The sequence below is a fragment of the Cynoglossus semilaevis genome, chromosome 4 (assembly GCF_000523025.1).
Source record: "Cynoglossus semilaevis isolate Cse_v1.0 chromosome 4, Cse_v1.0, whole genome shotgun sequence".
NCBI classification, from domain to species: Eukaryota; Metazoa; Chordata; class Actinopteri; order Pleuronectiformes; family Cynoglossidae; genus Cynoglossus; species Cynoglossus semilaevis.
Genome location: NC_024310.1, coordinates 17268491 through 17289965, shown reverse-complemented (window position 1 = coordinate 17289965; position 21475 = coordinate 17268491). Strand labels below are relative to the sequence as shown.

At 41.1% G+C, this 21475-nt stretch overlaps 2 protein-coding genes and 1 long non-coding RNA gene across 3 annotated transcripts in view; all 3 read right to left on the bottom strand.

Moving 5' to 3' along the window:
* Window positions 1–516: 516 nt before the first annotated feature.
* On the bottom strand, window positions 517–1324 carry LOC112486955 (uncharacterized). The gene is made up of 2 exons (XR_003049583.1): window positions 1003–1324; window positions 517–881 (listed from the first exon to the last, which is right to left on the bottom strand). It is a non-coding gene; the product is annotated as an uncharacterized LOC112486955 (long non-coding RNA).
* Window positions 1325–2020: 696 nt separating this feature from the next.
* mnta (MAX network transcriptional repressor a) lies at window positions 2021–18905 on the bottom strand. Its single transcript, XM_025055102.1, has 7 exons — window positions 18769–18905; window positions 17098–17174; window positions 12854–13478; window positions 12035–12076; window positions 11772–11883; window positions 4076–4268; window positions 2021–3426 (listed from the first exon to the last, which is right to left on the bottom strand). Exons 2-7 carry the CDS (start codon window positions 17165–17167, stop codon window positions 2702–2704), a joined length of 1767 nt encoding a protein of 588 aa, XP_024910870.1. The 5' UTR covers window positions 17168–17174; window positions 18769–18905; the 3' UTR covers window positions 2021–2701.
* The window catches only part of mettl16 (methyltransferase 16, N6-methyladenosine), a 16235-nt gene continuing 13491 nt past the window's right edge, over window positions 18732–21475 (bottom strand). Inside the window, exons 9-10 of the mRNA XM_008309713.3 lie at window positions 19535–19708; window positions 18732–19398 (exon numbers count right to left, since the gene is read on the bottom strand). Coding sequence (XP_008307935.1) covers window positions 18802–19398; window positions 19535–19708 — 771 coding nt within the window. The 3' untranslated portion in view covers window positions 18732–18801. The remainder of the gene's footprint in view (window positions 19399–19534; window positions 19709–21475) is intronic.

The window sequence follows — 21475 nt, the reverse complement described above, 5'->3', positions numbered from 1 at the left end:
CCTGGTACCAAAAGGTACCTACAGATGGACCAGTCATAACTCTCCATCTGGTGGATGAACGTCACAGATTAGAGAAGAGAAAATAAAGTTTTTTGTTTTTGAGGGACCTCACCTGGTAACACCTGGTACCAAAAGGTACCGGCATACCAGCCGGTACCAGGTCTGGTACCTCACCTGGTAACACCTGGTACCAAAAGGTACCGGCATACCAGCCGGTACCAGGTCTGGTACCTCACCTGGTAACACCTGGTATTTCGGTACTTTTTGGTACCAGGTGACACCAGGTGAGGTACCAGGTGACGTCACCTGGTGTTTTTGCACTTTGAGGGACCAGGTGTTACCAGGTGACGTCACCTGGTAACACCTGGTACCTCAAAGTGCAAAAACACCAGGTGACGTCACCTGGTACCTCACCTGGTGTCACCTGGTACCAAAAAGTACCGAAATACCAGGTGTTACCAGGTGACACCAGGTGACGTCACCTGGTACCAGCTGGTACCTGGTTACCATGGTTACCAGGTACCTGGTACAAAATAAAATTGTATCTGCCAGGCCTGGATTTGAACTTGCGCTCCTGGGACCAAAGTCCGAGGACTTATCCTCTGGGCTATATTGCCATGGAGAATGTCCTATTTGGAACTTCTACTGGTTGGTGAAACCAGTTCATGCTCTTAAGAAAAAGCCATAGTACTAAGTGCAGAGTATAACAATTGTTGCCCAGCCCGGGGATTGAACCCAGGTCCACAGAGTCACAGTCTGTGTTCTATTCCGCTGCACCATCCAGTCACACACTCAGCTCATAATGAAACTCATACATGTCATCAAAGGTTTCTTCAGCTATATATAAAAAAAAAAAAGTGAAAGCCCTCACCTGGTAACACCTGGTACCAAAAGGTACCTACAGATGGACCAGTCATAACTATCCATCTGGTGGATGAACGTCACAGATTAGAGAAGAGAAAATAAAGTTTTTTGTTTTTGAGGGACCTCACCTGGTAACACCTGGTACCAGGTGTTTTTTCTAATGCATTTCAATTTGAAGCCTGGTACCATTGTCAGAGTGCTTGACCCCTGAGCTGTTCTGACAAACAAAGGCCTTTATGTAGTGATGAAGTGTTTAAAACATTGAGTTTGTACTGTTACTGATGATAGTGATGTGTAAACATTTAGTTGTGCAACAGACTTTGCACTGTAAGAGTGACTACTTTGTAGCTGCTTTTAAGGAAAACCTGTTTGTTTGTGCTAACATGTGGCACATAGTCTTGCATTTTAAGGCATTTCGGGGACTTTTTATTTTTATGGATATTTTTACGATGGTAAGGCTATAGTAAGGCATGTTTTGGGTGATTTTTTAAATATTCATATAAAATACTTTTTGGACATTTAAACACAAAATATTCACTTGGTAGCATGTTTTAGGACATAGTCTTGCATTTTAGGGCATTTCGGGGACTTTTTATTTTTATGGATATTTTCACAATGGTAAGGCTATAGTAAGGCATGTTTTGGGCGATTTTTTAAATATTCATATAAAATACTTTTTGGACTTTTAAACACAAAATATTCACTTGGTAGCATGTTTTAGGACATAGTCTTGCATTTTAGGGCATTTCGGGGACTTTTTATTTTTATGGATATTTTCACGATGGTAAGGCTATAGTAAGGCATGTTTTGGGTGATTTTTTAAATTTTCATATAAAATACTTTTTGGACTTTTAAACACAAAATATTCACTTGGTAGCATGTTTTAGGACATAGTCTTGCATTTTAGGGCATTTCGGGGACTTTTTATTTTTATGGATATTTTCACAATGGTAAGGCTATAGTAAGGCATGTTTTGGGTGATTTTTTAAATATTCATATAAAATACTTTTTGGACATTTAAACACAAAATATTCACTTGGCAGCATGTTTTAGGACCTAATCTTTCATTTTAAGGCATTTCAGGGACTTTTTATTTTTATGGAAATTTTCACCATTGGTGTCAATTTTAAATATTCAATAAATATACACATTTAAATTCAGTTTTAAACCAGATTTTATTGTATTTCACTATCGACATATTATACATCCAATATATATACTCTACTAACATAGCAAAGTGGGCTGGGTTAGGGCATTAAACTCCCGGGCTAAAAAAGTGGCCCACTGCGGCCCTGTCTGTATCCAATCCCAATGTAGTGGATAATGTTGTTCCCGTCTCTAGAGTAACGCAGCCCTTCACTACGTCCCCCACTGACCAAGCCACTGCTGTGCATTCACTTTATATATATTTTCAACTGAGCCTTCAAATCCGCTGGCCAAGAAAATGTGACTCTACAGTTTAAATGATCATTGTTAAGCAAACGGGGAGAGGGTCAAGGGTCAAGTCATAATGATGTATTAGGATGGATTAACTGTTCTGGTCCGGGGAAGGTGGAGGGTGGGGGGGGGCGGATGTGGAGGTGGTAGGGTTTGCAAACTGAGTAAAAAGGTCACCGTCAGTAGGTCAATGTCTGGAGCTGCTACTTTACCTGCCTGTTTTGGGGACGGTCCTGTTTCTCAAAACAGTTGTGCCATAACTGTGGGTCAGGGGGTGACGGTCTGTCCTTCTCTCCTCACAGTAACCTGATCGGAGGCCTGTGGCCCCAAACCCCCCACCCCTCCTTTCCCTCTCCTGTCAAGGGAGGACTCTGAAGCCTAGTGGCACCAAGAACAGTTTTCAGGCCAGCTTCAGAGTGCTGATGGGAAATGGGGGCATTGTCACCATGGTGACAGGGTTGAGCACAGTCTGACCCACCAGCTGAGGATGGTGGGTCAGCATCTGGGTGCCCACCGACGTCGGCTTGCTGATGATGGTGGCTGTGGGCTGACTCGGAACAGTGCCGTTCACCTGTGGGTGAGCGTGGTTCAATGTGTGTGTGATGTGACCCATCACAGTGGGCTGTGTGATGGCCAAAGGTTGGGAATAAAGGGCAGGTAGGTGCTGGCTCAAGTGGGTCACTGGGTGCACAGTAATGTGGCCGATGGGCGGGGCCAACTGAACAGAACTGGTGGAGGGGGGACACAGATGTGTAACGTGCTTTGCTGCTCCACCCTGAATGACGTGGCTGACTGTTTGGATGACCGAGGGATGGGTTATGGAGGCGTGGGCTATTACTGTGGGATGCAGGGTGGGTGTGGGAGTAACGGGAGCACTACAGGCAATGGCTGCAGAGGTAAGAGGAGGTGCAGGTTTGGACACTGACTGTGGAGGGGTGGTTGGCTGAGGCTGGAGCAGGTGGGGGTTTTGCTGCATGGAAATGTGTTGAGTAATAAAGGAGGTGGAGGGTCTGTGTGTGTGTGCCACACTCTTGTGCAGCTCAGGTGTCATGGTTCGAGGCACGACAGGTGCAGCCGCCTGTGCTCCGGGTGGAGTCTCTTCATCGTCCGACATGTCTTCACCTTCTGCAACAGAACCAGACGATAGAAATAAGTTTTTAGTGAGGGCTGTGTTTGCTGCTGACATGACACACGTTTAACCTCAAAACTGAACAATTCAGCTACAGAGGATGAACTCTACACTACTCTGGACACATTCGTCTTTCTTGCAATAACTAACTTGTGTTAGGGATGTCTGATAATATCAGCCCAATATTAGCATAATAATTTAATATCTGTAAGAATCGTTATCGTTTTTTTCTCTGATAATGAAACCCAATAACCCAATGCCTGGGTTTTGTCAAATTAAGTGTGCCCTAAAAATAGTTTTGGAGATAAATGGCTGTATATGAAATTGAAAGTCACTAGATGGCAGCATTGCAGCTCATCTACTCTATATAATCTATTAGTGCCAGCAACTCATACAGTTTGTACAGATAAATAAACAAATATTACTAGGACTATATCAGTATTGGTTGATATTGGACAAAAAGTTAATATCTCACATCCTTACTTTATGTATAAAGCTAAAAAGTGAACCCACACTTCATTAATCATTTATTTTCTTTACAAAAAAAAAAAGATTAATGAACAAGTTCTGGAGATGCTGCCTCTTGTGGCCTGTGCACAGCTTCCACACTGCTGAATAAACCCCACCCTACAACTGTCAGCCCACCTGAGGCAGTAGAGGTGGAGGCCTGGTCGTCTTCAGGCTGCACCGTCTGTCGAAGTATGCGTTCGATCTCCACCACATCCATCCACTGGTTGAGATCATGTTTCAGGTCTGCTAGCCGCTGCTGCATGGCTATCTTCTCTCTGGCCAGTCGCTCCATGTCATGTTCATAGTCCTTCTCTTTACGCTTTAATGTCTGGGAAAAGACACAACAACACAGTGCACAACAATTAACAATTTGAAAATTACAATGACTTATTGTATGCATTCATGATATATGATTTGAACTATTAATGTTTAATGAAAAGAAAAAATACTTTCATATTTGTTTTTAATACATTTTTAATACTTTGTTTAGATGTGTTTATCAGGTAAATAGAAAAACAGAATCTGTAAGACTGTAATGTCATACAAATATCAAGTAAAGAAAAAGGCCAAGCTAAGTGAGGGTTGACACTGTAATCCAGTGTTCCACAAGTGTTAAACTCAGGCCTGCAGACCAAATCTGGCCCCTGGTGTAATTATATTTGGCCAGAGAGAGATCATGTCAAATGTGTATTAGAGCTGGCCCACCATTATACAGTATAGCCACTATATACTGGCGGCCTTTGTAGTATTAGCGTACATTTTTGGTTGTGAAATGATTTATATTAACAAGAAACTTAAAAGTCTAGCGGTAGAGACATAAAAACAACCTAAAGACACACCACTGATGTGTGTGTCTTTGGCACCCCGATCTAGTCATTCAGATTAACTGAACAAAGGTCACTCCAAAGGTCACCTGCTGAGAGGAGCGAGAGTGTGATGTCACATCTGCTGCTCTTCTCATTAAGATGAACAAACAATAAAAACCCATAAAGAAGTCATCTATCAAAGTCCACCTGGTGGCCTGGTTAGTTCATCAACAGGAACATTCTTCACAAATCAACACCTTGAGATTAAACCCAGCACCAGAGTCTGTGAGCAGGAGGAAACAATAAGAGCACGGGAGGAGGTGCTTCCAGTCAGTGCTTTTCTGTGACCCAATTTCCTTTAAGCAGTCAGCTGACTCTCTGCAGACATGACAAATCCACATGATTTTCCTTGTCCACAGCAGGAAGAACGTAAACATCTAAACTCAGCCAGGACATGAACTTATAAGTCAACAATGACGTGGACGAGAGCCAAAAACATTGACCGTCAGTCAGAGGAGAGTTTTGGAGATTGTTATGGACGAGTGATAACAACATCAGAGCCTCAGTATGATTTATTACTACTCAGTTCACCTGAGCACGCTGAAGTAGATAATCTGATGACTAAGCATCATCAAACTCCCACATGGTGACTTCCTGTTAATGATCACACCACTGAACATCTGAGGTTGGTGTGAAAGAAAGAGAGAGAGAGAGAGAAAACAAGAATGCAAGGAGTGCCTTCATTTAACAATTAAAAAGAATTCTAATAATTCATCACAAATTTTGAGGTGAATATTGAGCTAAAAATGTATTACAATTAATTGCAGTTAATTGAATGTTTTTTGTTGTGATTTATTGCAATTCAATAATGAATTCTAAACACTATTTGAAGTTGTTTCTAAGGGGATTTTATAAATTAAATCTAGGATCTGTGATTGTGTGAATTTATTTATTTAAAAATGATTTCTTTCCCCCACAAATTTCTGTTATTTAATAGATCAAGTTATAAAAGACATTTAGATTTACTGCACTCATTTACGCAGCACAGAACGTACTCCTGAATGGACAATGAGGACAAAAGACGGTTCCTGTTTGATCCTGCACCTGTCTCAAGGTCTTATCCTGGATTACAGGAGCACAGAACATCAGTCAACACTCACTGGGAGTGTGGAGTGTGGTGGGAGGTTGGGGTGAGGTGAAATTCATTTAAATTGGCAGATAATGGATTGGAGAATCTTTAACCATTAAAACTGAAAGTTTTATATTTGAAAGAATTAAACTCCAGAGTCAGAACACTGACTGAAATTTGTCTTCTGACACAGTGGATTTTTTTCAAAATTACTAACAGGACTGAAAACAACCCCCACTATCAACATTATAAAATAATTATACATGTAATATTACCTAAACATACATTAGAAAAGCATTAGATGGCGCCAAAACCTTTTAACATATTATATAATAAAATTTGAACCTAGTTTCTCTGGCCATATGTATGCAAAAACAGTAAAATCAGTAAAAATACTGCTGGTAGTAATACATTTAATCACCATTCTCTAGACCATATGTGTCAAACTCAAGGCCCATGGGCCAAATGCGGCCTTCCAAGCCGTTTTGTGTGGCCCGCAGGAGCTTAAAAAGCATTTCATAAATCCATGACGCAGAGTTTCTTAACCTTCTTAAAACTTAAAGTTATTGTTATCATACAGAAATGAACAATAACATGTATTAGTCTGTTATGGAGTAGTTACATCCATACCAGCGGTCACCAATCTTTTTTGGCTCCAAGGACTGGTCAGCCAGTACCAAGGTACCAAGGTGCTGAGCATTGAAGGATCATTACATTTTCAAAATAAAATATAGTTTAGATTCTGTTTGTATCAGAGTCTGAATTACCTTTTATTTTTAAATATTGCCAGATTATCGTTAAATAAAGAAAGTAAATTGATATGGTGGATTTTTTGAATGAAGTAAATTAGTAAAAATTAAGCAAATTTTTTCACTGTGTCCCCCTGTGGCCCGGTACCAAATGACCTATGGACTAGTACTGGTCCACGGATCGGGGGTTGGGGACCCCTGATCTATACAGTCTTTCATTTACAACTGGCCCTTCAAGGGGAATTGTATTGATGTGGCCCACAGTGAAAATGAGTTTGACACCGATGTTCTAGACAAATACTAAAACCAAGGGTTGGCTCATTTATTCAAATACTGATTATTAAAGTAGTCAGAAACTGACTTCCAAGAAAATTCCAAACACATGGCGGCCATTAATTTGTCAATACTAAAACTGGGAAAATCCACATGCGAGAAGGAACATATTACATCTTGATCAGCACACAAGAGGAGCAGAAATGTCCCTGTCGTTAGCGTCATGGAAACAGCTGACCTCTTAAACCAATTAATGTTTCCCAGGTAACAGCACAGATCGCACACACCATGTGGCCAAGACTGTTCTTTTCCCTGTCAGTGTTTGACTAAAGATAAAGGGTCTGAGGGTCATTACTGTAACAATGATGGTCTGATGAACTAATTGGTGAATGGTGTCCACAGAACAGGATTATATATATATATAAATATATACAGCATAACAGAACAAGACTGTCCAACCAACCTGACTGTGGGCCTTACATTTACACTGTGGCATTAGCCAACAGCACCACCATTTATTTAACAAACGATGACTCATGGAAACAGAAAATGAAAGGGTGAAAATAAAATAAAGCACCACAAATACCAACTCTCCAATATGTTTACACACACAAATACCATTGTGGCTCAACTAGAAACCAGTGTTTCTGAAATTTTCTCCAAACCATTAACCACCAGGATGCCCTATAATCTTGGATTATTCTACTTAGCTTTTTCTCCCCACAAAGTTCTTATATTCTGTTTGACTCTACTCAACCCAAAATTAAGTCCCAAGTCGCAAAACAAAGGTCCACAACGAAAGTCAGCAAACTTACAGGTAAATAGGTTAATCGGTAACTCATCAGTACGGCCTAGTGTATAGTGTCTGGCTTCCTCATGCTGTGTGGAAGTATTGGCTTTTCTGGAGGTGTTAGCTTGTTAGCTGTTAGCACAAATGACTGCAGTGAGTGATAGCTTTGACAGCTGAGGGGCAGGAGACACTGCAGTACAACACTGAACTTCAAAAGATTGGACTGGCACTTCATTCTGTCTGCTGCATCAAGGGCTACGTCAGGGCAAGGACAGTTATCACTCCAAAAAATGAAGGAGTAATTTGACTTTTAGAAAAATTAAAGAGGGGCTTGTTAATCCATCAGAAGGAGATTTGATTTTATTAACATTTCATTAAAAAAATTAAATCATCTTTTGTAAAAAAAAAAAAATGAAAAAAAAAGAATCTACTGCCGCCCTGTGATGATGGATATAATGAACTACCGAGCAGAAGGATCCCATGACTTCATCCTCCTAATCATGTCAGCAGGTTTGTAGGACACATTGTGCTTGTGAACTTGTTTGTTTGCACATGGCTGCAGCACCTAAGCCTGTGCACCTCCTCGTCTTTCTCCTCCTCCTCCTCCTCCACCATCGTTGCCTTGTTCATGTGTGAAAATCAAGATCAGTACAGGACCGGGGGGGGGGGTTCTTCATGTGCGAGTGTGTATGTGTGTGAAGTAAACACTGATCAAGTGCTGTCACAAGCAATGCGAGTGCCGAGCACATGGCCCCATGGAGAACAGGAGGGAGGGGTGGGGAGAGGGGGGTGACTGGAAGAGAGCAACACGAGCTGTACTCACTGACTCACTGCAGCAGTCGGGAACACGCAGCACACGGCTGGGCTTTTCCTTAAAGGGCCAGTAGCTGCGCCAGCCACGTTGCAGACCTTGCTACACGGCCCAGCTGAGTGGGCAGAGTCGGTGCACACTTCAGGTCATGTGACAACGTGGTAACCATAAACCCTACTGTCCTAGTGTCTCAGTGGACTCTCTAGGTGGAACAAATCGTTTCACGCTGTGTCCCACTGCAACACAGAATTGTCTGTGAGAAAAAGATAATCCCTCTGGTCAATCAGTCTTTAACTGCCCCAAAATAGAACTCCACAGTCTGCGCTAGAATCTGTTTAAATAAACAACCTCTTCATCCACAAACACTGATAATAAATACTTCTATTGAGAGTTAAGAATTCCACAAACTGAACAAGAGTGGAAAAAGTTCACAGAGAATCTGAACAAGGGTCAAGACCAAAGATGGGGACCGTCAGAGGGCTGAATGTTTCACAGTTGACTAACAGGGAAATCGTTTGGTCATGTTGAAGAGTCATGAGGACGAGGAGCCTGAAAACTGTGGAATGGCATCAACTGGTAAAAATGCTGAAACAACGAGCAGCAGTCTAATCTAATCTTTGGGTGATTTTCCCCAACAGACGGCAGAACATGCTGCACACTGATATTGGGGAATAGGAGGACATGACTATTTGCTTTGAGTGGAAAACCAAGTGTGGTCAGAGTTAAACCAAACCTGGTGTTTACAGCCTGGCCCACCTACTCCCCCGCCCCTACACCCCTTCTCTGCTGGCAGCTACGCCTGACGGTACAGTGAGTTCTGTCTGTTGCAGTTCTGGGCGAAGGCTGAGCGCAGGGGCGGGGGTGGGGGTGACATCACGCGGCTCAGTCTAGCCATGTGCTCGCTGCTCATGTGGCCTTAAAAGCTCACGGAGGCAGGGGGGAGGAGGGAGGAGGGGCGTGACAATGAGTAGCTCCAACGTTTCAGGACTTATTTTTATGGTCCAGACTTTTTTCCATGCTACTACAGGCCTTGAAGTACAACAGTAATCCAGGGCCGTAAAATAAAACACAAAAACTCATAATGAAGCTCCGAAAAGACTCAACAACCTGTGCCTGCAGTAGTTTGTTATTCACTGCTGAATCACATGCTCCACAAATGACAAGTGAGGGTGGAATTTCAAATGGGTAGGTAATAAAATTTTAAAAAATGTATCCCATGAATTTGATCTTTAGTTAACGCCTCAAAATCATGTTTTTTCTTCATGTGTTTTCTGGTTGCCAATCCTGAGGGAGGCTATGACAAAAACACAAAAAGAGGAGTTTTAAGTATCCTCAAATACTGGCCCACGGTCTTCCTCTGACCTGTGAACCTCTTGTTTGAGGACTGCGAGCTGAACTTGTGAAAGGAGGCTGTTTTCCTGTTTTGGTTTGGTCAACCCCAGTAAACAACCAGCCACAGAGGTGGAGGAAGTATTTAATCTATTACATATCCATTTATTTAGATACTGTTTATCTAATATATACCTTTATAAACCCCTGTTTAGCTTAGCCACCAACAGAAAATAAAAAGGGTGATGAGCTCTGCACCCACGCTGTCCTAGTTTCCCTTGGTAACCATGCACAGAGAGGAGAGAGGAGAAGCCCAGCTGCTCCAGACTCCCAGCATCAAACACCAGCAGTATTTTGAATTAAAAGTGGAAGTGGAAGTTTGGTTCTGAGGTTTAAAACAACACTACAGAGGGAAATCTGATGTAAAATAAAGTTCTATCTATCTACCTCTCTATCCATCTCTCTATCTGTAATTATATCTATCTATCATAGCTATCCATCGATCGAACAAATCAAGATGTGGATATTACTTCTTCTTACTTCTTAAGTATGTAACAATACAGGTATATTGTCAACAGATGTTTATTTAACTGAAAAGTACTAACAAAACAACAGTCTAATATCTGGGCCATAGGAACCTGAGTTCAGTTTCACCCATGGATAAACTTATGTCTCAACTTGGGTTCTATCTTTAGTAGGGGGTGGTGTGTGTGTGTGTGTGTGGGGGAGGGATGAGGGCTGGGGGGTAAGGGAGTCAGTAAACAGTGACATGCTCAGTCGCAGTGTCACAGGCTGAAGGAGTTAAAGTAGGCCAGAGGAGGAACTTTGCACCAGCTGTTTACAACTGGGTTCTATTACAGTGACACGACTGCAAACACACAGACTCCTTTGTACCCACTACAGATATTCTGTGTATTAAACACAGTATCGAGTATGATTTGGTACAGAAAGTGTTGAGGATTTCTTGTCAACATCTGGGTCACACTCCACAGTGGAGCCATGTAAACAAACAAACATTTGGAGAGAGCGGTGGTGACTGTCAGCTGCTCAGTTGCTAATTGCACAACCTTTTTGCACCAAGGGCCATGGGCCGCTAAAAGCCAATAGTGTGGAAGGGTAACACCACACAAATCGCTGAAAGATCATTCCATTTTCAAAATAAAATTATTCTGTTCGTATCTGTTAGCCTAAAGTTGTGGTTCTATAGTGTAGCGGTTACCATGCTTGCCTTACGGGCAGAGAACTTGGGTTGGATTCCCAGGAAAAACCACATACTTGGCGCCTCCAGGGGGCAACCTATCGCAGCAGATCTGATGTTAACACAACAATTTCCCAACAGTAAAACGGTATTAATTACCAGTAAATTAGGGCAAATAGTTTTCATGGCGGATTAGAAAACCCATAAACCACAAATCATGTGTCACAGACGGCGGGGGGTATTGATCAACCGACAACATCACGCATCTCAGTCAGTGACATAAGGAGCGAGGCTAAGACTTCTGCAGCGCTCACATGAACCAGAGCAGAAAAGACGTCACAGGAATAGAAAAATGGAGAAATTTTCAGAACTCTCTAAGTTCTCTGAACTTATAAACAGATTTGTTTGACATCTAGATGATTCCAGAGTAATTAGAATCACAAATTTGAGTACTTTCACTCTGGAGTATCAGTATAATCGAATACACAGCCATAACAGCAAATCACAGCAAAAACATATACATTGATGTATATGTTTGTCCACAAACTGATTATTATGCCTTTATGTTCAAGAAACGTTAATTTTAGAATAAAGTACACAAACAATCCTTTTATATAAAGTAAGTAATGGAATCTAATTTGTAATAGTTGGAGTTGTATTGAAACTGTCAACAAACCCGCTCACTAACAGAAATTTTTGTTTTTTCAGCACAGACTCGACAACAAAAACAGTTGAAAGCAGCTCACCTGGATATATTTGAGTGCACTTCTGAGCACACACAGATTGGAGGTCTTCTTCTCATCTAAGTTGGGAATGATTTTTTTCAACGTCTCAAAACACTCCTTCAGATGAGCTCGTCTGAGCGATGACAAGACACCCAAACACAGAGAGAGAAGACAACAGAGTGTGAGACATTTGAAGTTAAAGTTAAAGACAATGGTCTGCAGCATTAGATGTTGGATTTGTTTGATCTTTGATTTTGGAACATTAGTGAACTGAGTGAACTCACCTATGCTTCTCGAGCTTGCTGTGAATCTCTCTGGTCCCTGCCCTGTAGGTTGAGCACAGATGAGCCTCAGTAAGAATGCGTTAAATTGACAGAAATTAACTCCATTATTAAAATACGACCTTGGTTAAAATGTCTACAATAAAGAAGAACGGACTGTTGTGAATAAACATTCTTCAGGTTTTTTTTTCTCCCCACCATCACCAAAATACTGCTGAGGGTGAGACGTAATTTGGTTTGTTAATAATATTTGTAAGACCTACTCTATTTATTGTAAATATAAACTCATATTGACTTTATACACATCCCTCTGTCCATTATACAGGCTTTTTTGGAGTACAGTCTTATCTTCTTCATTTTAAAACATTAAGGTACATTATATTTGTCTACATTCAACAATTATATTTTTGTATTTCAGCAGTTGCTACAGTAACATTTGAATCCTCTACTGCATTCTAGTTGATAAAAAAACAGGTTAAAATAAAATCTGTATAATCTTAAGCTGCTCTGGAACTACAACTATTATTTTCACTATTATCATTATGGCAGTGGCAGAATATCTGCCTGACAAAAATAGACCAAAACTATACAGGAAGTGATGTAAAAACAAAAACGGAGATGGAACCGTTTTTATTGGCTAAGCTCTGAAGTTGAGGAATCTTGTCAAGATAATGGATTTAATAAAGTCAATATTAAGTTTACTTAAACATATAATAATGAATATAATAAATTATTATTATTATTATTATTATTATTATTATTATTATTATTATTATAAGCAGTTAGGTCTTTCTGAAAAGGGTGTGAGTTTGTGGAACTCACCCCCGTGGCCTCTTCTTGTATTCCAGCTGGGCACCTTCTTCAGTGGGGCTTCCCCAGCAGGTGGGGGCGCTCTGTACAGGAGGCTGTTGGACAACTGGGCCTAACTGCGGCTGTATGGTGGACTGCTGTGCAGGTGAGACGATGGAGCCGGCGTGGCATTGAGGCAGCTGCTGCGAGGTCTGCGGCCGAGGGTTATTATTGTTGTCTAGTGTTTGATGGTTGCTGTGGTGGGGACTGTTGTTCTGTATCAGTGGCTTGTTGCTGGTGGTCAGCACAGATGTTGGGGGGTCCTGTTCGGGCTGCAAAGAGCTCTGCAGAGCTGGGAGAACCTCGTCCTGGCTGAAGTGAGGGTCCGACCTCTGGGGGGTCAGTGCAGCCACTACAGGACAAAGTGATGCCATGGATGGTGGAGGGCAGCCTGTAGGTTTGGGGGTCACCACAGGGTTGGGGGTGACAGTGACGGGTGGGGAAGGTAATGAGGGTGGTACAGGAGGTGGGTGGCTCTCTGGGCCCCACTCCTCCATTTTAGAACCATCGTTGACGTGGGTGGTTGGGTTTAAGCTCACATCCACCAGCCTCTGCACAGGAGTCTGGCGCAGCTGAAGCTTTTCTTTCAGATCATCCTCTGTGGAGGAAAAATAAGAAGAACAGACAATAGAAGAGTTAGAACCTTGATTCAGACCCACAGTCTACAGACTGAACACACTGATCAGAAGAGCTGACTTCATTATTAGAGACTGTGAGTCTACAGTGGAGGGAAGGACACTCAAAAGGACACTCCACCGTATGGAGCCTTACAGAAAATCTTTCCTGCTTGATTGAATTCTGTCCATCTAACCATGAATCCATCCACTTCAGTTTCAGCCACTACAAAGTACTACACTCCTCAGTAAACAAAAACAGGGTTTATGTCTGTATTCTATGCACATTTTAAAAGAGAAGATTTTTTTGTCAAACTTTGGGGAATCCATATTTCATTTATTTGTCCTTTGTGTCGTCTTGTACGGTAAAAGGCCGGTGTGCGTCCCTTTTGCCCTTGTTGAATTTTCAACTTCTTTTCAGCTATCCCTAAGTGACCTTTTTTTAATGTACTCAACTTTTCATATAAAATATGAATTTTACACCATAGACCAAGGCTCAGAAGACAAAATGTTTTTGTAGAACTGAACATAACTGGTACTAACAAAACCCACTCATTGAAAACACCGGTCTATCTTAAGGTCACACGTAACCGCCCACACCGCCAACCTCAGCAGGCAGCAGGAGCAACGTGTAAAGCATTAAAGTCTGATCAATGTGACGTCAGTGAGCAGGATTGTGTTTGTGAACTCAGCATAAACAGAAGGACAAAGGTCTCACAGCAACAGCAGTAGAAGCTCAAACATCAGGAAGTACTCTGGCTGTTCTGTGTTGGGTTCTCAGTCAAAATGGACAGATATGCTTCTACACAAACAAAATAGATTGGATGTTTATCATATCTGGGAAAGAAGGCTGTAAAGACGACAACGCTCATGGTCCATTGGCCAAACTAGGTTGGAGAGATGGGCGGAAAAATAGATAATAAAACCAAACACTGCCGGGAGCCAGAACATGTCAAAGAACAAGGAGGTTCACAGCATAAAAACACTACATTGTACCATCTTCTAAAACTTGGACCTCAAAATACCCTTTCTCCTGAAAATATTAGCCTAAGAACAAAGTGTTCCCGTTATAATAATAATTTGTATCCTCCTACTTCCTTTATATGACTTTAAATTACAGTATGTAGATCAACTGGATTTAATTCAATTCTGGAACAGAGGTAACCCTTTTTATATACTGTCTATTCTGTTGCCACTCTGTTTTACTGATGCAAACAGATGCAAGCACCACTTAGTTTTAGCTTTTTCCCTAAAGCATAATTCAAAAGGTCCTAAATGTCCAGTTTTAACCATTTATTTAACAAACTTACAGTGAAAAGAGACAATACAGAAACATCTTAAAAAACATAAACCCATAATGCACCTTACTGTCTGTTGTAACCTGTATTAGAAATATGGTGCTGATGACTGGACTATAAACACAATGTAATAGCTTCACTCACTAATTTTAACATTTAAGTCATAAACCCCCATCTTCCTTTGGTGTTTTGAAGACCACAGCATATTATCGTCCAACATTCTGTTTCGAAACGTGAAATTACTTGGAATGAAAGTGTGGAAACGTGTGCATCTTGTTTAGTCACAAAGAATAAAGTGCAAGTTAAAGTAAAGAAGGTGGAAATACTTTTAGGTCTGACTACCTTTTCTTTGGCACTAGACTGCAGCGTCTACACTGTGGCTGTGCTCATGCATCAGGTTACCCTGAGAAGATCTTTCTTCTACAGGAAAAAAAAAACTCAGAGGAACAAGATGTTCCGAAGTGTGCTATGCAGCTTTCAAAAGGTGATTCGTGCTATTATGAGAGGCTAAACGCTTTTTGGCTCGCAAGCACGCGCACACACACTCAGTGAGGGGATTCCTATTCTGGTAGACAACTTGTAAAACACCTGTGTAGAAATGTGGGAATTCTATAGACGTCATATAACTGCAGCATTAGCAGCACACAGACAAAAACTAGCCTACTTTCCTCCACATGCGGACCTGCATTACTGTAGCAGGAAGGAGGTATTTAATAATCGAGTAGTAGTAGTAGTAGTAGTAGTAGAGTGCTCACTCTGAGCCTGTTTTCGACATCACAATACATCTGTAACGCTGTGAGTAAATGCAAAGCGAGCGTAAGTCATCTGAAGACGACTACAGCAGTGCTCTGCTTTACTACGATTAGGAACCAACTAAAAGCTGTCTTGGAGACGTTTTTCACCCACTATGTTAATATAATGTAATTTTTTTATAATTAAAACTAACGAAAATACACATGTAAAAATGGTGCTGAGGATCCAGGTTACATAAATTTGTCTGGACTCGTTCCAATGGTCGTAAAAATGCATGCACATACTGAAAGTCTGTAGCGCTTCCACCACATGTCACGTAGATGTACTTTATATAACGACTCAGTGCTGACCTGAAGTTTGAGGACACGATGCAACGTAGGCAAAACAGAAACAGCAACTTTGGCGCAGTTTGTGTCTTTGTTAAAGTCGAGGTATAGGGACATTACGTTGATTTTCCATTTGTTGTAATTATTAGGAATTAGCATCATCATGAATATAAAATATAGTCTAATATGTATATAACTAACTTGAGAGCCACCTACAGCTATGTATTTATCCGTATACTATGAGTCAAACATCCAAAACAACACGTGTACAACTGCTGATAAGTGATACCATCTAATTTAAAGTTGCTTTGTGATATAAGTAATTCTGAAGTATTAATGACGGACAGGAAGAACAAAGTATATGACCAAAAGCATGTGAACGTTGAGTGTCCTCTTCCCCATAAACGATCTCTGGGAGGGGTTGCCCTGCGTGCACGTGGTAAAGTGGGCGGAGTCACAGCCTTAACGTGTTGTGGGCGGGGTTGGTGGTACACGTCATCGGCAGACAACTCGTAGGACCTTTCGAAGCGATGGCTGCTAGTTTATACAGTAGTTAATCTGTACATATTTTTTTATTTATTTTTCTTTACTTTTTAAAAATTAAAATTCGTCAGAAGTAATGGTGGTAAAGAGGCTCGGCCTCTCAGAGATGAAATGAGAAGGTTAGAGTCACCAAATGTCACTTCAATGTAAAATAAGCTGTTGATATGTTGGCCACCGCCCTTCAGCTCCTTACATTTCACGGCTGGTTCGCTCCTTTTCTTAAAACATGCGAAGAAACAGATTGTTACAAAGAAACGGAGGAGCTGTGACAGAAAGTACAGGATGTGCCGCCGCTGCTGCTGCATTCGGACAGAGCTGTTAACGCAGCAGCAGGTTTCAGTGCAGGAACTCCTGACAACAGCTCTTTGACATGTTCAACCATGACTATAATCGAACAAATCTAAAGTCGATTATAAATAATACCGTGCAAGTCATAAGGGCATTGTGAAAGTAAAAGTAACCGTGAATGTGTGGCGCATTTGGCCTGTACCGTTGTCCCATGAATGTCTCAGTTAACCTCAACAACCTGCTGAAACACACTTGAAGTCACCTCACAAATAACGCTGATCCATTCGTCTAGAGCTCCACTGTAAACTTGAAACTTGTTTCTCATGTCAGCAGCTCATTTCCATATACCACCGGAACTGAATTTAAATGTAAATAAAAAAATAAAAACAACTCACCCAGTGATTTCTGTTGCAGAGCTTGTCGTTCCAAAAACTTGATAGCTTCCAGGAGCGTCTCGATGTTCATCTCTGTTCTAGAATAAAAAATGATCTATATTTAACTTATAATTATTAATGTTGTTGAAGCCGAAAGACAGAGGTCGGGAATGCGACACACGGCCGTGCAGGGGGCTGTCTAAACTGGAATCAGGGGAATCGGACACCCACTCCTGAAGTAGTACAGAAAATAAGGTTTGTGAATCACGTAGCAATTGTATCCGCCCCCAGACACGCGACTATTTCTCAAACACACACACACACACGCTCTCTCTCTCTCTCAATCCAAAAGTCGGAGCACCGCGGTGTGGATTAGATTGAACCGTCACTAAATTAGACCCGCCTAGCTACTAAACTATGGCTCAATTTACGAAAGTAAAGTCGTTTACAGTTATTTTTTCAACACCTTCAACTTTGCGTCATTGTTTTTCTGTTGGAACAGATATTTAAAAATTAAAAAGTTAAAACATATTCAAATATTCACCTCTGAAGAACTCGCCTGTATATGAAGTCAAATTACAAAACAATACTGTGATGACATTTAAAACAAAAGCACACTTACATGTAACATACTTACAGGCATAAACACCACGAAAAAGGCCCTAAAATGAGAAAGTTATATCTAATTTTAATTATAAAAAGTTATTCAAATACAAAATTATATTCTCCCATAATGTCATTGGATCGTTCAATTTAAAATAATTAGTTAACTGTCGGATTTAAAAGGTATAATATCTTAAATGTAATTTTTGTCATCACACTGGAAGCATGATGCCCTCTTCCGGCCAATATTAAAAACGTGTTCTTCACTAGCTGTTGTAGTTTATCATTAACACAAACGTTAACGCTCATTATGTTTTTTTTACTGGTCATCTAGATTTGACTTATTTTTAACATTGTTAATTTATTCTATCGTATTTTTTTTAACACATCACCCATCTCAACCTTTCTAATTTATAATGTTTTAAACATTGATGTTTGTAACTAGACATGCTTTATTAACAAGGACAGAAGTCTGTGCTGAAAACTGACTGTCTCCCCCTCTTCACCCAGGTCAGTCCAGTCTAGTGAAGGTTAACTGCCACGGTTTGTCTGGATTTTCTTTTTTCTGTATCTAAATCAATTTTCACATTTTCGTAATTGTTTAACATCCAACATGTTTGTAGAGTTGAAGCTTATGTGTCACAGGAGGGAGAACATTTCATTTTCCAAACTTTTTTTTTTTTTTTTTTTTTACTGGGATATAAAAACAGAAAATTTCAGGGTTAGGGTTAAAGTCATTCATTTGTAATCACCTTTAGACACTGTGTAACATAAGGACATGTTAGTACATGTAAACAAACTGCGTCACTGAAAATGTAGGTTAACTTAAACCCCTTTTTTTTTACCTCTTGTCAGCATTTACACAGATGAGGCTGTTATTCACTAATCTTGAAAACCAATTGTCAATAAAAGTATTCTTTCCTTTACAGCCTTAAAAAAATGTAAATCACTAGTGTACAGTATTTCTACCGTGTTCAAACTTCTCAATATCTAGTAACATGTGGCACTGAAGCGTTTTTAAAATCTGTCCAACAGAAACGAGCAATAACTTCTCATGTTTGTAAAATTTTATTAACAGTCACTTCTTACCTGAATGTACAGCTTTCTTTGGGATTATTTTTTTCATGGCCTAGCAACAGATTTCAGGAGTGTGTTTTTCAGGAAGGTACACAGTTGGTTCATCAGGTCTTTGTTGTGACCTTCCACCCAGTGAATTTCAATCATGACATCACTTCCCTCCAGCATGACGTTCAGCAGACACTTGAAGAGAAAGTGTTGGACTGCAGTGGGGCTCGGTGGTCTTGGTGCTGCAGCGGGGGCTTCGGTAGGGTTTGTAGCCTCCATGTCAACATCGTCTCCTTTGGCATCTTTAGGTCCTTCTTTCTCTTGGTCAGCAACTGTTATATCTTTTATTGTCACAGTTGTGTTGGAGCCTTTGTCAGCCTGGTTCTCTTCAGGCTGCTGTTGAACCGGCTCCTGTGAAGGTGTGGTGTCATTCTGGTCCGCATCACCCTGGATGGTGTTGATTTGGGGACTGGATGCTGTTTGAATTTGGGAGGAGGGGTTCACGGCCCCAGCACTGTGAGGCGCTCTGGGAAGCTCTCGCAACTGGCGCTTCTGGTCGCGGCGTTTCTGCCGCCCGTGGACCCATGTGTTCTCAACTGCTGTCACAAAGACACTCTGCTCGTGTGCTGTGCTGGGGAGACGTTTGTGCAGTACCTGTCGAAAAGAGACAGATGTAGTTGTAAAGTCCATGTAGTTGTGAAACAGCAGAATTACGAAAGGGTGTTTCTTTTCTGCCTCTGCCACAGACAATACAGTAAAATGTGATCTCACACCTATACTAGGGTTTTACCTTAATGTCAGTGAGTGTTTTCTCCAGCAGTGCAGTGACACTGCTCACAGGGCTGCAGTCGCTGGTGCCATCTGCTGTGGCTTTGACCTGCAGCTCCTTTACACCTGCCTCTGGCAGAGTGAAGGACAGTGGTTTCCGAGATTTTTCCAGTTTACGTTTTTTACTGGGAGGAGACTGTGGAAAAAACGGAAAACTTTTCAAACATTTTTGTACTGTAAAACTGTAAAAACATTTTAGGTACTGTCTAAGGCTAATGACTGCAGATATTAGTTAAAAACATATTTGTCTTTATCTGTTCTGTAATAATAAAATAATCACTACTGCTATTTTAAGGAGTTTGGAGATAAGATCAGAACATTTACAGAGACTTTGAAGGAAGACTGTTACAGTTGAGTAAACAAGAGATAGAAAAGATTCTAGCGAATCTGCTGTGTTAGGGTATAGGGTTATGGGTAACCTCAATCCTAAACCCTAAACCACTGAGACAAAACACAGGACACAAAAGGTGCTAACGTAAACACACATAAGGACAAACACAAAGGAGAGTATTGTCTCTGTTATCTAACACAGGCTAAAAAAAGTATTGACAAAAATGTTTTAAGGCATGTTGAATGTTGATGCCTCATCTGCACAAAGCAGAAACACGCATTTACAAAATGTTGATATCAAGGATTTTTGGCAAAAATTAATGACTTTCAGAGCTTTTGTTTTAGGAATAATATACTTTTTTTGTTTAAAAAAAGCTATGATTTTGTGCCCTCTTGTGGTGTACTCTGTCCGCCACAAGAGGGCAGTAACGGCCCATAGACCCATGTTAGCAGCATCAATGAAGTGAAGCTGTTCTCCATCTCCAACCCTCTCTAATGTCAGGTTGCAGTGACGTTGGAGGTCATTAGTCATCAGTGTCTGAGTGAAGCTGATGCACTGGAGCGCTTGTCTTCCTCAACATGTTCTGCAGACTTACAACCCACTGCTGCACTTGGGCATCACTGCAGTCAACGTGAAAGAGGGGAGGGACAGATGGGTGTGTTTCAGTGTGGGGGGGGGCTCGAGTAAGTGGGAGGGTGTGTGTGTGGTCTGCAGTAACAGTAGCGCAGCAGACAGTATGGCCGACTGACCTACAAACAGCTGAAGGAAGATGCAGGCTTTGACCTTCATGCTTCTGCAAAGACATGAAATCAAGTTTGGATTCAGTCTCTGAACTTGGTGCATCAGTGAAACAGACACATGTAAACTACACTGTCAAAAGGCTTTTTAATCCAAAAACAAAAATGAATTCCATTACTCAGATTACCCCGATCACCTCTTCTGATTTTTAGTTTAATGATCCGTGACCATGCATGGACATATTGAAACGGAGCACTAACAAAAGAAGCTGCCTGCTCCATCTGTCTGGTAGTTTTTCTTATCACTGCTCACAGACGTCTGTCTCATTTTCTCCATTCACTAAAAGCCCTGCAGCTCAATGTGGAAGGAGAGGAAATCAATACAAAACCATCAGTCTGACCATGTATGTTTGGACCGAGCATCCTTGAGATAGAATCTGAGTTTGGGTTTATGAGTAAACACACACTAAAACACACACACACAAACATTAGCAGAACTATGAAATAAACGCAGCTTTGCAAGCAATTAATGCAGAAACAGACAATTAGAGACAATTTTGGACACACACACACACACCTCACTTTTTAATTGCATTCCCTTCAGACTGTGCTGTTCTTTCACTGTGTTATTAATCCACCCATTTGCACAATTACCTCTCTGCATACACACATGCACAAGTAGAAACAATAGCGCACGCACATATACACACACACACACACACACTAAACATGGATAGATGATACCCTTACAATACCTGCACTCAAAATGTACAGGAAAGAAACACAACAAAAGACGCAGATCCAATGTGACACTGACACGACTACGTTGATCGAG

Bases quoted from the DNA above. Each gene is read 5' to 3' on its own strand.
- mnta (XM_025055102.1), bottom strand. From the start codon at position 17,167: ATGAACATCGAGACGCTCCTGGAAGCTATCAAGTTTTTGGAACGACAA. The intron at 13,479-17,097 runs GTGAGTTGTTTT...TTTCCTCCACAG, and splicing joins TCTGCAACAGAAATCACTGG to AGGATGATCTGAAAGAAAAG. The intron at 4,269-11,771 runs GTGAGCTGCTTT...GTCTTTTCCCAG, and splicing joins GTGCACTCAAATATATCCAG to ACATTAAAGCGTAAAGAGAA.